Source organism: Dipodomys merriami, unplaced genomic scaffold, assembly GCF_024711535.1.
Source record: "Dipodomys merriami isolate MVZ:Mamm:240054 unplaced genomic scaffold, mDipMer1.0.p SCAF_5, whole genome shotgun sequence".
NCBI classification, from domain to species: Eukaryota; Metazoa; Chordata; class Mammalia; order Rodentia; family Heteromyidae; genus Dipodomys; species Dipodomys merriami.
Window position 1 is genome coordinate 30,306,743 of NW_027206068.1, and position 15,299 is coordinate 30,322,041.

At 36.7% G+C, this 15,299-nt stretch overlaps 1 protein-coding gene across 4 annotated transcripts in view; it reads right to left on the reverse strand.

Annotated features, from left to right (window-relative positions):
* Magi2 (membrane associated guanylate kinase, WW and PDZ domain containing 2) overlaps positions 1–15,299 on the reverse strand; it is a 1,319,799-nt gene that overhangs the window by 325,683 nt on the left and 978,817 nt on the right. For all 4 annotated transcript variants that reach the window (XM_069996345.1, XM_069996344.1, XM_069996347.1 and 1 more), the window contains exon 7: positions 8,751–8,808. In XM_069996345.1, coding sequence (XP_069852446.1) covers positions 8,751–8,808 — 58 coding nt within the window. The remainder of the gene's footprint in view (positions 1–8,750; positions 8,809–15,299) is intronic.

The window sequence follows — 15,299 nt, forward strand, 5'->3', positions numbered from 1 at the left end:
TTTATAAACATATTCTCATAAGAGAATTTCTTTGCTTTTTTACTAGTGAGTTCATAATGAAACCCAATTTATTAGAATTAGGAATAGTGTTTGTGGAAAATTTGTTGTGTAACTCTGACATCAAGGAAAACAATCCATTGTTATTGATGAAGTCTTTCTGCAGTTTAAACTATTTAAGCCTCTGGATGCCTAACATTCTTTATTTGGAATCAGATGGTTTGTTAAGTAGCTTGTGAGATCAAACACTTGCTAACAAAATTGTATTTAATTACAGAATCAAATTTTCTTCTCCTCAGTTCAAAATATGCTTGGAGTGGGGGAGGGGGGACAAGACAAAGAGCAAATGCTGACCATGTGAGAACAAGTAGGCGATGAAGATCTCATAGCATAAAAGGTGATCACCAAGTTCACATAAGGGGTCGATGACTGGCTTGCAAATATGATGGGATGGTAATGGCTCTGAGATGGGATAGGAGATTTCATTTTGTTTTAAAAGATCATGGCATAAATATGTTTGAGGGACTCTGGCTTGCAAGGGAAACATAAGCCTTTCAATTGATCTGCCGCTGAAAGGAAGTATTAGGAAAGGGAATCAATAGCCAGCTGAGATTTACACAACAAAAACGGGCAGTGCAGAAGATGGAAGCGGGCTCAACTATATATGGTCAGAAATGCCAATGGAGTATAAACAATGTGTGTGGGATTATGAGATCCTCGCCAATTTACTGTGGGTATTTTAGGGGCTCCTGTCCCAGGAGTTTTCTTCAGGTTGAAATAAAATTGGTATGATTCAGCTGGAGGGAAGTAAAAAGGTAAGTAAGTAGCTAGTGAAAAAGAAGGGAAGGAGGGAGAGAGATAGAAAGGAAAGGCAGGAGAAAGGGAAGGAAGAAGAAAAGGAAGGAAGGATAAAAAAGAGAGAAGGAAGAAAGGAAGGATTATAGTTTTAGTTAAGGCTCTTTCTCCTCTTTTCTCTCCATTCCACATTGTCCTCTTTGTCTCCTATCCTTGCCCCTTTGTTCAACTCTAAACTGAAGTGTATTGATTTGTTCATTCAGGAAAATATCTTGCACAGTATAACAATTGAACAAGCTTACATCATGCAATCACTGCTGACTTTTAAGAAGCCTGTGTTGTTCCACATGGTGTAGGCATAGCTTTGGCCTTTCTGGACAGAATGAGCTCCTCCCCAGAGATTTGTTTTCCTTATTTGTAAATGTGCTAGTTGTCATCTGGGATAATGAAGGTAGCAATTCATTAAAAGTCTGAAACAGCACTTACCTAATGCTACACTACTGTTATCACAGAGTACATATCCCAGCTATAATGATGACACATGTCATCATGATCATGGCAATATACCTTCTTACCAATTACCCTGGAACCTTGAACAATTTGACAGTCACACAAACCATCTTACAATCCTTCTATCCTTTCTCCCAATACAATGGTGTAAGAATTGGCACTGTGGCTCAAGTGGTAGAGTGCTTGCCTTGAGCTGAAGAGCTGAGGGACAGTGCCCAGGCCCAGAGTTCAAGCCCTATGACCATAAAAAGAAAAAAGAAAAAAAAAAGAATACAATGGTGTATGAAATTCTCAGTGATTCTTAATGAACTCCATCCTTAGTTAGGGTGCTACATTCTAGACAAGAGATTACACTACATATTTCTCTCCAAGTCAAAGTTGGCCTTAGAATTATTTACTCTTTAGAGTACACTGTAATCATGAAAAAGCTGAAAGAGTAAGTAATGACAAAAGGAAGTACTGAGAAATACAAGACTAAAAAAAACCTCTGTTGAACATTTATTGTAAACTGGACTTAGGTATTAAATACAAATTTGTAATAATCTGAAGCTTCTTATTCATATCTGGTTGCAACTCTATCTCTATAATTTAGTACTTGTAAAAATATTTGTACCTCAGCTGCTTCTCCTCCTCCTCCTCCCCCTCCTCCTCCCCCTCCTCCCCCTCTCCCTCCCCCTCCCCCTCCCACTCCTTCTCTTCTTCTTCTTCTCCTCTTCTTCTTCTTCCTTCTTCTTCTTCTTCCTTCCTTCCTTCCTTCGTCCTCCTCCTCCTCCTCCTCCTCCTCCTCCTCCTCCTTCTTCTTCTTCTTATTTTGCTGGTCCTGGGCCTTGAACTCTGGGCCTGAGTACTGTCCTGAAGCTCCTTTTACTAAAGGTTTGCACTCTATATTTGAGCTACAGCACCACTTCCAGCTTTTCTTGTGATTAATTGGAGGTAAGTGTCTCACAGACTTTCCTGCCTGCCCAAGCTTGCTTTGAATCCTATCCTCAGATCTCAGCCTCCTGAGTAGCTAGGATTATAGATGTGAGCCACCAGCGCCATGCTTCTCAGCTTCTTAGTTCTAGAATGGAATTCCTTCTTTAAAGATTCTTTTTAATACAGACTCCACAGGGGTTCCTCATTTAGAAATGTGTAAGGCACTAAGAATTATTATTGGCATGCAGTAAGCACAAGAAAAACATTCCTCTTCTCCCCACCATTCCAGTGTTTTCTCCTCTTTTGCTTCCTTCCCCTCTTCTTGCTCCATAACCTGCCTCCCCAAGATCTCACAGCTGAGTTCACTAAGTAATAGTAATTGATATTTCCAAATGCTGCCTGTGAGCTATAGAACTCTTGTCAGAGAAATTCACCGAGTAACTCACTAGCATCTCCTGTTAGATACATGCTTCAGTTGAAGAGAGGATTTCTCTGTGCTGTTTAAAAACACAGAGTAGTATTCTGGTTTTTAAAGAGTGAAACTTCCATCATTTGAAAAATTAAATTGCAGCATAGAACTAAAGAGCTAGTTTTAAAAGGGTATTCTTGTGCAGGGGCCCTGCTAGTCTTCTCCTCTGTATTGTTCCAATTTTAGTATACGTGGAAGAGGTGGGGGAGGGAAGGGATATGGGAGAACAGCAAGGGAGGGGTAACAATGCTCGACAAGAAATGTACTCACTGCCTTACTCATGTAACTGTAACCCCTCTGCACAGCATCTTTACAATAAAATAAAATTTTAAAAAGGGTATTCTTATGTTTGTTTATTGATCGGTATTATTGGAGTCTGAACTCAGAGCCTTGTACTTTCTAGATAAGCACCCTACTATTTGAGCCAAATCACAGCCTTTTGTGCTATACTTTGTTTGTTTTACAGGGTATCACATTTTTGGTTGGGTCATCCATGACTGTGATCCTCCTACCTCTGACTCTTTAGTAGCTGCAATTATAGGTATGTAACACCATACCTGGCTTCTTACAAGTAGTTCTAATTGGAGATGTTTTACATGTGTGCGACCACAAAAAAAGTTCTTAAGTTAGGAAAGTTTGTGTATTTCTTTGAAAATTTAAAAAAAAACAACCTACTCAATGGCATGAAAGAAAGAAGAACTAATCTTATGACAGGATGTGAGATAAAATTCTCTCTAACCACTTTTCAACTTGCTACATCATCACAGATCTCACCATTAGCCAGGAAATGAATGCAATTTTGCTTTTGCCACTAAATATTACATTGAAGATATTATGCAGCATTTTCCATACTTCCTACAATCGCACACAGTAATGTTTTATAGTAGCAGCTGTGTGATACCACGTGAAAAACCTTGTAAAACCCTTACATGAAAATCACATCTGCCAGTCTCCACTATGGTTGTGCCTATAGTTTTACACTGTACTTCTCTTTTGGTTCCAGAAGAGGCAGCTTAGCATGAAGCCTGTCCCAGGAAATTGTCTTCTGGGCTAGCTAGTTAAGCAAATTGTGTATCTGCCATTGAAAGCAAAATGTACCCCAGCAGACATAATTTCACAAAAGAGAAGAGAAAAGCCACATTTGTACAAAAGTCACAGCTGTTCAACTCTACATTTTGCACATTTTTGCATTAATTTTTTTCCCTTTCTTTAAGAACGGTGACAGTTACATTTCCAGTTAGTAGCTTTCGGACTTCTTAATACACGGGTAAGTGCTACCCAAGCACGGATTTAGTGTCTGTCAAGAAAAATTGGACTGAATTGGTTCTGCTGCTACATAAAGTAAACCTCACTCTATATGACTGGCTCTCACAGGAAATGGAAAAAAAAAGGATGATGAATGGGTTTTGAGGTCCTATAAAATACAGAGCAGTGCAGTTATGTATGTAGAGATGCATCAGCTGCTCCAAAAGGGTGCTCACGTCCTTTTGCTAAGGGCCACACAGTTAGAATGTCTCTGCTTTCAGGTCTTGCTCCCAACTGCATTGCCTAGTGCCTTTGCGGTGGAGGGCCTGGACCTTGTGGTCATATACTTAGCCCAGGAGCTCATCTGCTAGGGCAGTGTGGGCAGCATGAATTTCCTCATCTGTGAATTTAAGATGATTTACCTTATTGTCACTGTAGAGGATAATATATGTCCCAAAGACAAGTGAATATTCAACCTAACCCATGATACATCCTAAACAATCAATAAATATCAACTATTTGGGTATGTAGAGGTTGTTGTTGTTGTTGATGATGATGATGATGATGATATTTTCTGGTTTTGAATGTATTATCCCTTCAATTTTAAAGGTGAAATTGGAGGGGACAGTATAGATGCACAGTAGATAAGTCAGTTGTTGTGGTCAATATCTGCTCAGTTTCCAGCTATGTAAACAACCTCTTCTGCTACTGATGACTTGAATTCATATCTGCCTGTGTGTGGCCGATAGGAAAATGTCTGGTTGAGGAGTCTGAAGCACAGCACTGATTTTACTCTGCTCTGAGGGCTCTGTCTGTTGGAGAGTGGTTAACTGCTTAAGTGGCCCTGTGGTGTCCATACATTGAGAGGGTTTTGTTGTTGCTGTTGTTTTTGCTACTGCTAAGAAATGTAGAATGCTTTTTATAGTTTGTTACTGATATCTCTAATTGAATAAGTGAGTATGTAATTAAACATAAAAATGACAGTTTTACAGAGAAGTCACTATTGTCACAAGTAACATTGGTGAATCAATGTTTTCTGGACTGCAGAGATACCATAAAGATAGACCTGCTTTTTAAATGAAATGGTGGAATTGGGGTTTGAACTTAGTACCTTAAGCTTGCTAGACTGGAACTCTACCATGTCAGTTATACCTCCAGTCCTGGTATTGCTAGTTAAGTTTAAGATAGAGTCTCACAAAGTTTTTGTTCAGGCTGTCCTTAAATTATGGTCCTTCTGCTCTCAGTTTCCATAGTAGCTAGCTATCAGCACCCAGCTAAAATTAATTAGTAATATTAAAATCTTAAATATGACTTCTTAAGATGTTGGTATTAACATTATCATGATGATATGCCTAACAGCTTATGGTAGGAAGTTTGTAGCTTATATTTCTGATAGAAAAGTTGGTATACTTACTTAACTTAGATCAGAAATCTATCTTTTCTGTATAACAATCTATTAGAAATTAGGGGAAAAAAGTTGAAACCCAACCAAATGCATCAGAAAAAAAATTAAGTAGCCTTTATCTCCAACAAACAGCCTACAGATTAAAAATAATGACTACATGATTATACTTGTACTTATATAACTTCTGTAAACAAAATTACTATTCAGAACCAATAGATAACAGGTAGAAAGAACCAATAGATAATAGGTACAATGAATATGACATGTACAGCTGAAAGAAACTAGGTCAATAGGTGTATTTTTACTAAAATATTTGACAAATTGTCTTTGCTCTAGTGGAAGATATTCATTAAATTGATGCATGCATTATATAGAATGAATCAAGTATCAATTCCATTGACAATTTATCAAAAATGTTTCTGAGTAATACTGGGATAGGATTTTACTTGACATTTTATCTGTATTATCGAGTTATAAGTGTGTATCTCACTGTTCTGCTCAGCCTCTTATGCTCAGACATCTAATTATTGATATTAGTAGAGACAACTAGAAGGGAGTTAAACTATTTTGACTTTCAATAATTTGTATATATGGCCTCACAATCACTCGAATCTACAACTATGAGACATATTCTTCTGATCTAATTACACGAACATGACTGAATTCTGAAAATTGTTCTGACAATGATTATGCTACCTAAGAAATGAAGGGGAGAAGTGTAAAAAGAAGTATATTTTAAACAAATACAAAGACAATGATTCAACATACAAATATAAAAAGCACAATGTACTTTTAGGGCGCTAGTCAATGTGCCATTCAATAATTAATGACTGAGGTCTACAGTGGCAGGTCTTTGAAGACAGAAGCAAGCAGAACTCAGATTTTCTGTTGTGTGGGTGCAGAGCAAACAGGTTTGAGTTAAATAAAGTTTCTGCTTCTTTGGAATTCAGTTTGAAAGAAGCTGAGGGAGGGGGTAACATGTTTGACAATAAATGTACTCATTAGCTTACATATGTAACTTTCTGTATATCACCTTGACAATAAAATGAAATTAAAAAAAGAAAGGAGCTGAGGATATGAAATGACAATCTGAAGAATTACAACGGGACAGGGATCAGCAGTGTGACTTGCAGACAAAATTTGGTCAGCTGTCTGCTTTTCTAAACAAGGTTTCTTAGAAACTAGCCTTATCCATGCAGATAAGTATTGCCCATGGCGTATTTCAAACTATAAAGATAGAACTGAGTAGAGGCTTTGTGGCTGCCTAAAACATTTGAATCTTTATGGAGTTTGCCAACATCTGGATGAAGGGAAAGGCTTTTATTCAATTATTCTGAGAGGCCATGTATGAAGAGGACATCCGGTATGCCACAGACCTCACTTCTATTTTCTTGTACAGAAATGTCTTATTAGCTTAGGCTCAGTGTCTTAGATTTAGGCATAAGACAGGTGATTAAGTGATTCAGTTAAGGAAGAAAAGGTGGGGACATGCTCAGTGGTGGATTGTTTATCTGGCATGTATAACGCCCTGGGCTTGATCCCCAGCATTCAAGGTGAAAGAATGTATTGCATTTACTGTTAAATTTATTTGGGAATTACAAGTACGTTATGATTAAAATTCGTGAGTATTTATAATACTCATTATTTATTTATATCAATTAAAATGCAGGGGTCCTAATAGATTAGAAATTTAGTGGGACTCAAAGAATTTATAACTCCTTAGAGTTGCTTCTCCTTCATGTTTGCAATTAGAGATACATCTGTATATTTATCTTTTGTACTTATGGAGCATGTACCTCACAAGAAGGACTAGATGATATGCTGGAAGGTTGCATATGGCAAATGAACCAAGGTCAACTTGACAATGAATCTGGAAATGATGGACTGTGGGAGCAAAATTGATGCTTCCCCAAATGAAAGCATTAGGTCAAAGGATCACAGGAGGTCAAAGGACTGCTTATGCAGGAGATGCTCAAGGGTGGGGAGTATGTAGGTCTAACTGAACTGTACATTTTCACTGCAAAGAAGAGCTTGGCATCTAATACAAGTCAATAGCTGTTTAGATATTGTTGCAAAAAGTTTAGTAAAAATGGGATGAACAAATCGTTATGTGGAAAAATGAATTTTACAACTTTGATGGGGGGTAGGGGGATGGGAGAGATAGAGATGGGAAGGGATGGGAAGGGGAAACAAAGGAGAAGGCAACAATGCTTGATAAGAAATGTACTCATTATCTTGCCCATGTAATTGTAACCCCTCTGTATGGTATTTTCACAATAAAAAAAAGAAAGAAAGAAAAAAAATAGCCTCTAATCTACAACCCCTAACCACCTATATTATTACTCTTAAACAGAATGTATTTAGAGCAGAGTTAAATCTTGACACATGAGGTAAAAGCCGTTAATTTTACAATTTAGCATTCTTTGGATAATGTGTTTCCCATAGGAATATGTAGGCTTTGTTATTTTGCCAAATAACTATAGAAACACAGTAGATAATAGTAAAACATTCTCTATCAGAAAAGATAGTTCTGTAAAAATAAATCATTTTAAACTTTTTTTTTGGTGCTAGTATGGAGACTTGAACCTACACCCTCACACTTTGGCTATTTTTTGTTCAAGCTGATGCTCTACGACTTGAGTGACAGTTCTACATAGAGCTCTCTGCCAGTTAATGGAAGATAAGAGTCTCAAGGACTTTTCTGTCCAGGCTGGTTTTGAACTACAATTCTCAGATCTCATCCTCCTAAGTAACTAGGATTACATGAGTGAACCACCAGCACCCAAATCACATTCCACTTTGGAAAATTATGAATAATATTTTATTTTCCTAATAAATATATGCATATATAGTTCATTCCTTGTTCTGTACTCTAAAGAATGCATAGATATGGGTAGTTCATACTGTAAGGTATATTAATGCAATTCTTCTTCCAATAAGTAATAGAATGAAATCCAATCTACTGAAAGAACACTATTGATTTGAAATGAAATCCTTAAAAGAGAAAAATGTCTGAATTTTATTTTATCATTCAACTGGAAATTGTGACTGATTCATTTAATTGACTTTGAAATCTGTTTTAATGGAATTTCTCTTTTGCACAAGCAATCAGCCCCTAACATTTTGATTGCAAAATGAAAGGTATTCACTTCAGCTTCTTTAATTATTACTCATTTAAAGGACAGTGTGAAACCCACTTTTCCAGTTGGTGTTTAGAAAGGGAAGGAATGACAAATCAGCCAGCTGGAGAACTGAGAAACTGCTAGCTAGTCCGGCTGGAGTCTCTGTGGATACTTCGAAGTAGGAGGAAAAGTGAATTAAAGGGGCCATTAGCCACACATGCTCAATGAATGAAATACTAACACAATTTCATGACATCTTAATAACAAGTGGATGTCACACTTAGAGACTTACTCGACATAATAAGTGCCATATATGGGATCATCGATTTTTTCCCAGCCATACGGAAGCTCTGCAAAATAAAAAGAGTTATTTCTTTCAGTAAATAAAGCACAGATATCACAATTTCCTCATAAAAAAGTAATATAATTTAATTGTTCATGGATTGCAGAAACGGTCTACCAAGGCAGAATAAAACACTCCGAGTTAGCACCAAATTTCAGATGCATCTTGTAGGAAGTGGAAGAAGCAGTGATTTGAAAATTGGCAGTTAAGACGCTGAGCTGTCTCCTCTGCAGATCGACTGCTGGGTCTAGCTATTTTACCCACGCCAAGCAGTAGGACGGCTTATCATCACGTTATCACCATTCTGTGCAACCCAGAAGGCAAATTGCTTTCCCAAAAGTGCATACGGTCCTCTTACTTATTTGTGTTGCTAAAGGAGCATTTCAGGATAAAAATCACATTTTCAAAATATATTTCTGAGGATTGCAAATTGTTTCAGATGACTGAAACAAAGACAGTATAAATTCCCAATTGATCCTCTACCATTGGAGCTGGTTAGTGTGCGGTTTACTCCATGTGGGTCAGAATTTGAATGCTGCCAGTTTATATTCACTGGGCATATTTTAAAGTCTGAAATTCTAAGCATGATTTCCTTAACAATATGGTTCATGTCTCCAATTTTCCATGGTTAATTTTAATACGCAAACACACTGAAAACGTCAACAATACTATAAATTGTACTATTGGCATGAAGACGTCATTTGAAAGCTATGCTTTGCTTCTTGATGCTATTTTTGTACACACCCAGCCTTTATATTTTTGCATATTTGTCACTACTAGAGTTTGAATTAAAAAACCTCATGCTTGCTGGGCTTGCTTGCTCAAGTGGTGCTCTACCACTTGAGTCACACACCTCTGGCCTACTTTTGTGCTGTTTATTAAAGAGGTTGAGTTTTCCAGATTTTTCTTTCCATGCTGGCTTCAAACTGCAATCCTCTGGATCTCAGCCTCCTGTTAGCTAGGATTACAGGAGTGAAATCCCAGCAAATAGCCAAACTAAGCCTCTTCTAAGGAACTTTAATAAAGATGAAGAATGTAATATTTCTTTTGATAGATAGCAATTTCATATATATATAATTTCAAAACTAAGACGTGATATTGACATGCTTAAATAGTACAGTAATATTTAGCAGTGTCATTAATATAATAGTTAGACATGCTAGTATAGAAAAAGAATCATAGTAATCAAAACGAAATCAGAATTAGTTACAGTTCTACCATCCAGACATTACCATTTTGGTGAATGTATTTCCATTATTTTCTATGTTAATGCAAATAACTTATAAAGAAATTGCATCTGATGATGCATATTAATTTTTAAACCTGAAATGTCTCCTTGACAAAATATCAAGGATATCTTTCAATGTAAATGGATGTTACCACATCATACCAGTTTAAGCTTGTATAGTGGTAATCTGCTATTCCCAAGTTTGTATAATTCTACAGTCCTCCAAAAAATTCATTGGAGGCTGTCTAGTTTTATCCATATGTATCACCTGGTGTAGACACATAGCATTAATCTTTTATTATTTTCCTAATAATTTAGTAATGATAAATTCTCAAAGAATTTTGGACTACAGGGTCTACATCCTTCCACTTTTTTATATGTTATCAGACTTCCAGCTTCTCCTTTACAAAAGAGGGATGGTAGGGGAAAATCAGAGGAGACAACAATGCTTGATTAGAAATGTTCTCATTACTTTGCTCATGTAACTGTAACCCCTCTTCTGTACAGTATTCTTTCGCAATAAGAAACTTATTTTATAAAAAAGGCATTAATGTAAAGCCTCATAGGAAACATGTGAATGGCTTTGCTTTTCAGTACTATTTGTTAAATGCAGATTCATTGTTCATCCAAAAGCTTTGAGGATATATAGGTTTTGAGATTCAGAACTTCTCTGGTTTGGGGAAGTTAACATGGTAACATGGCATAATTGCTTTTAGGACTGAACCAGGGGCTCAGGGGTGGGAGAGGTGCACTTTGTAGCTGAACACAGCATCTCTGCAGCCAAACATGTGGTTCATCTTGGAAGGGAAGATTAAGGAAATAATTACCCATATATATATATATTTTTATCAAATCCTAGCTATTAAAAAATAGTTCATTTGAAAGCTGGGAAGGTGGCTCAGTGGTAGAGTGCTTGCTTTGTATGCATGAGGCCCTGAGTTCTATTCCTCAATACCACATAAGCAGAAAAGGCCGGAAGTGGTGATATGGCTTAAGTGGTAGAGCGCTAGCCTTGAGCTGAAGAGCTGAGGGACAGCGCCCAGGCTCAGAGTTCAGGCCCCATGACTGACAAAAAAAAATAAAAGTTTATTTGAGACAAGAGGTGAAGCTCAAATAGTGGAGTACCTGTTCTACTAAAAATTGGTCCCTGAGTTCAAATCACAGGATAGTGTATCTAGTGCCTTTTATTAAAATGCGGATTGGAAGGATATACTAAGGCCAGTGATCATCGAACTCTAGCATGTTAGTAAATACTTTCGTATCCTGAAATGAGACAAAATATACATCCATCAAAACAATTTGGGTCAAAATTCATTTTAAAGTATATTTACACCTGTAGAATAGGTATACATGATCTTGCTTGGGGTGGCTTTTACTTTTTGAAAACAATAAAACTATATTGTATTGTAAAGGCTCACTTCTAGGAAGAAGAGAAAAAGAAAAGAAAAGCTATTCTGCTTTTCTATGTGCTTTCGTGTTTGCCTATTTCAATAGAACAAATACTGTCTCACTCATCTTTATCAATTTTAGATTGTTCTCATTCCCTGGCTTCAAACATGTATTTAATGGCAGAAGACAGGAAATAGGAAAGATTTTTTACCAAGGGTAAAAAAAAAATACACATTGAATAAAGTTATTCAGAAAATGCAAAACTTAGAGGGTTGGGCAAACATATGCCAAACAAATAGAAATAAATAAAAATAAATTAAAATTAAAAATAGGATTATAATCTCACTATCAGACTGAAGACTTCAAGTCAAAATATTAAACATGACAAGAAATTTATAACAATAGAAGTTCCTGTTGATACTGAAGGTATACCAGTTATAAATATCAGTGTACTGAAGAACGCAAGCCACCTTTATAAACAACTACAGAAGAAGCTATAAGAAATACACAAACAACAATCATTTTGCTTTTAAGAATAAATCAAAGTGGCAAAATTACAGATACAAAAGAACTAGTCATTATGGTTAATTAGGAATATATATGGGTTCTTGCTCCCATCCACTGAGAAAGTATACTCAGGAAAATAGTCTCCAAAATTGTCTACATATTATAATAAATCTTACATTCCAACCAGAAATAATTAAAATAATAATTTCTGACTATAATATAATAAAGAGTAGTAAGAAAACTACAAAGAACTTTTACTTAGAAATTAAACAACTCTAAATACCACATCGGAGAAGAACTATGTACTGACATTGTAGATTCTCTATAAGCAAGAATGAAAATACTGAATAATGACAATGCAGAAGAGGAGAGGAAATGTTACAGCAAATTTATATGGAAGAATGGAAATAATTAAGGGTGAATTACCAATTTACAAAGCTATAAATATAAAACTTATCATCATTAACCTGTAACCTTGTTGTTCAATAGGTCCCTTAAAATTTATTCTTCTTGTTGAGCTATAATTATGTAAAAAGAGTGTTCCCAGCACAAAAAAATGATAAATAATGTGAGGTATGGCATATGTTGATTAGCTAGATTTAACTACTCCACCATGCCTATGTACTTCAAACTTCATGTTCTGATTATTGTATGTACTACCGGTCAGCTATAAAAATGAAGCAAAGGCAGCCAAACAGGAACACACAATGCAGAAAGAGAGAAAGAGAGACTGGGGTGTGGGGGTGGGGGTAGAAGGGGCAGGAAGGGCATGAGAGAAAGACATTGGCAGAAATTCCTATGGTAGAAAATGGTAAAACAAAACAAAACAAAAAACTGGACACCAATGATTCATGTCTGTAATCCTAGCTGCTCAGGAGGCTGAGACCTAAGGATCATAGTTTGAAGCAAGCCCAGGCAGGAAACTCTTTATCTCTAACTAACATAAAACCTGAAGTGGAGCTGTGACTCAAGTAGTAGAACACTAGCCTTGTGCAAAACATGTCAGAGGCAGTGCCCTGAGTTCAACCCACAACAAGAACAACTGAGATTGTTTAAACACATAGGTTTTTAGTCAATTTACCATACATAGGTTATTCCAAGTATAAAAGACATAAAACCTTATTAACATTAGGGGAAAATCCTTTATAACACGGGTATGAGGACTTTTTAAAATCACATTACAAATGACAAATACGACTGCAAAAGTAGAAAGCAATCTATTTTATAGCTATATATACTGTAATAAAAGTTAAAAAATATATGACAGATGGAGAAAATATTTATTAAATATCAAATAATTAGACATTTATATAGGCATATTTCACCCTGATAAAGGGATAAAGAGCTAACATTCTTAGTAAACATTTTTAAATTGAAGGAAAAATATGTAAAGCTCAATCTGATGTAACAGTAGAAATCAAAGCTCAAACTCATTTTTTCCTACTGGACTCCCACAATACAGCCCACCCACTTTTGACAGCAGATGTATTTGGATTTTCCCACATGCCAGGCCAGAAGGCAATTCTGTAGCAGTGAATACTAGCTAGGAATATTCTAATTCAATTCTGTCCTGTCACTCCTGGGAGATACTGTCTGATCCCACCATTTGGGACGGGGAGGGGGGGTGGTGAGTGGGGAGAGGCTCAGTCTCTAAGCCTGCCTTCCCAACTTCAGATGCCAAACACAAGGCTCAGGTTATTTTACCCATGCTTTAAAAAAGAGGTCTCACAACTTACTCCTTGGTTTGATTAGTTTGCTAGAGTAGGCTATACAATGGAGGAAAACACTTACCAGTTCATTGTAAAAGAAATGGCAGGTTGACCCATTGTAACAATGAGATGTACAAGACATTATGTTGAAAATGAACTTTACAACTTCGGGGTGGTGGGAGAGGGAGGAGTTGGTGAGGGAAGGGATGGTAGGGGAAAAACAAAGGAGGAGTTAATAATGCTCTATAGGAAATGGACTCATTACCTTACTTATGTAACTGTAACTCCTCTGTACAGTATCTTTACAATAAAAATATATACAAAAATAAATAAATAAAATTACAATGCCCTCTGCCTATAATCCTAGCTATTCAAGAGACTGAGGTAAGAAGATCAAGGGTTAAAGCCAGCCTGGGCAGGAAAGTCCATATGAGTCTTCATATCCAATTAACCCCTAGAAAGCCAAAAGCAGAGCAGTGCTTCAAGTGGTAGAATGCTAGCCTTGAGTGACAAATGCTGAGACAATGCCCAGACACTGCCCAATGTCACGCTCCAATACTAGTGCAAAGAAAGCAAGAAAGTAAGGGAGGAAGGAAAGAAGAAGGAAAGAAATAAGGAAGGAAGGAAAAGAGGGAGGGAGGGAGGGAGGGAGGGAGGGTCGGAGGAAGGGAGGGACGGAAGGAAGGAAGTAGAAGAAATAAAGAAATTTCTGCAAAGGACATTGATCAAGAGAGGAAGAATTTGAGATGTCTTTGGTACACTGCCCTCCAGGAATTTCTGCATGTGTTTTGTTGCCCAGAAGCTCTCAGAACCCTATACTTTCAAATTTTTATACGGACATCATTGCATACAGCATGATGGAAATGTGAATAATTATGTAGAAATGTCATTGGGCAAAAGTGTTATGATCTAACACTAATAAAAGGGAAGGCCTAGCAAGGCCTATCTGTTTAGATTCTTGTTGGCTTCTGCAGCATTCCTTCCTACAAGAGTAGGGGGCACCACCTGTTTTGAAATGGAAGTCTTATGATCTACTATCAAATAAGGCAGAATAGAGATTTCTTTACATCCAGTTTAGAAAAACCAAGAAAAGATTAGAGTATATGACCACAAGGAAGAAGGGAAATTCTAGTGTCGCTGGCCTCCTTGAAGAGAGGGTTAGTACCTTGTAGAATTCATGAGGATCTGGTATCTGCTAAAGATCTAGAGTTAGGAATATATTGCTAAGGACACTCAGGAGCTTCTTAACACACACACACACACACACACACACACACACACACACACACACACACACACACACACACACAAGCTAGATGCTAAACAAAACTGCTTAACTATAGAGATAGAAAAATGGAAGGTAGGAGAAAAAACAAGACTTCTTATATTACATCTTCCTATACACTACATTCATGTTCATATTCCCTCATTCAAAAGTAAATTAAAATTAAAAAGTGGAAAAAATACCCTTAAATTGAATGCAAACAAAAGCCAATGAGCATATAGAAGTTTCGATTACTTGAAAAAAAATTGAGCCAAATGCTGATGAAATTAGAAGTTCTTTTATTGTACAGAGACAGATGGTAAAAAATATGGAAAAAATATAAGGGAAATTCAAAAGAGGAAAAACCACATTTATAAGCTGCACAATTTGTTATGCTTTCC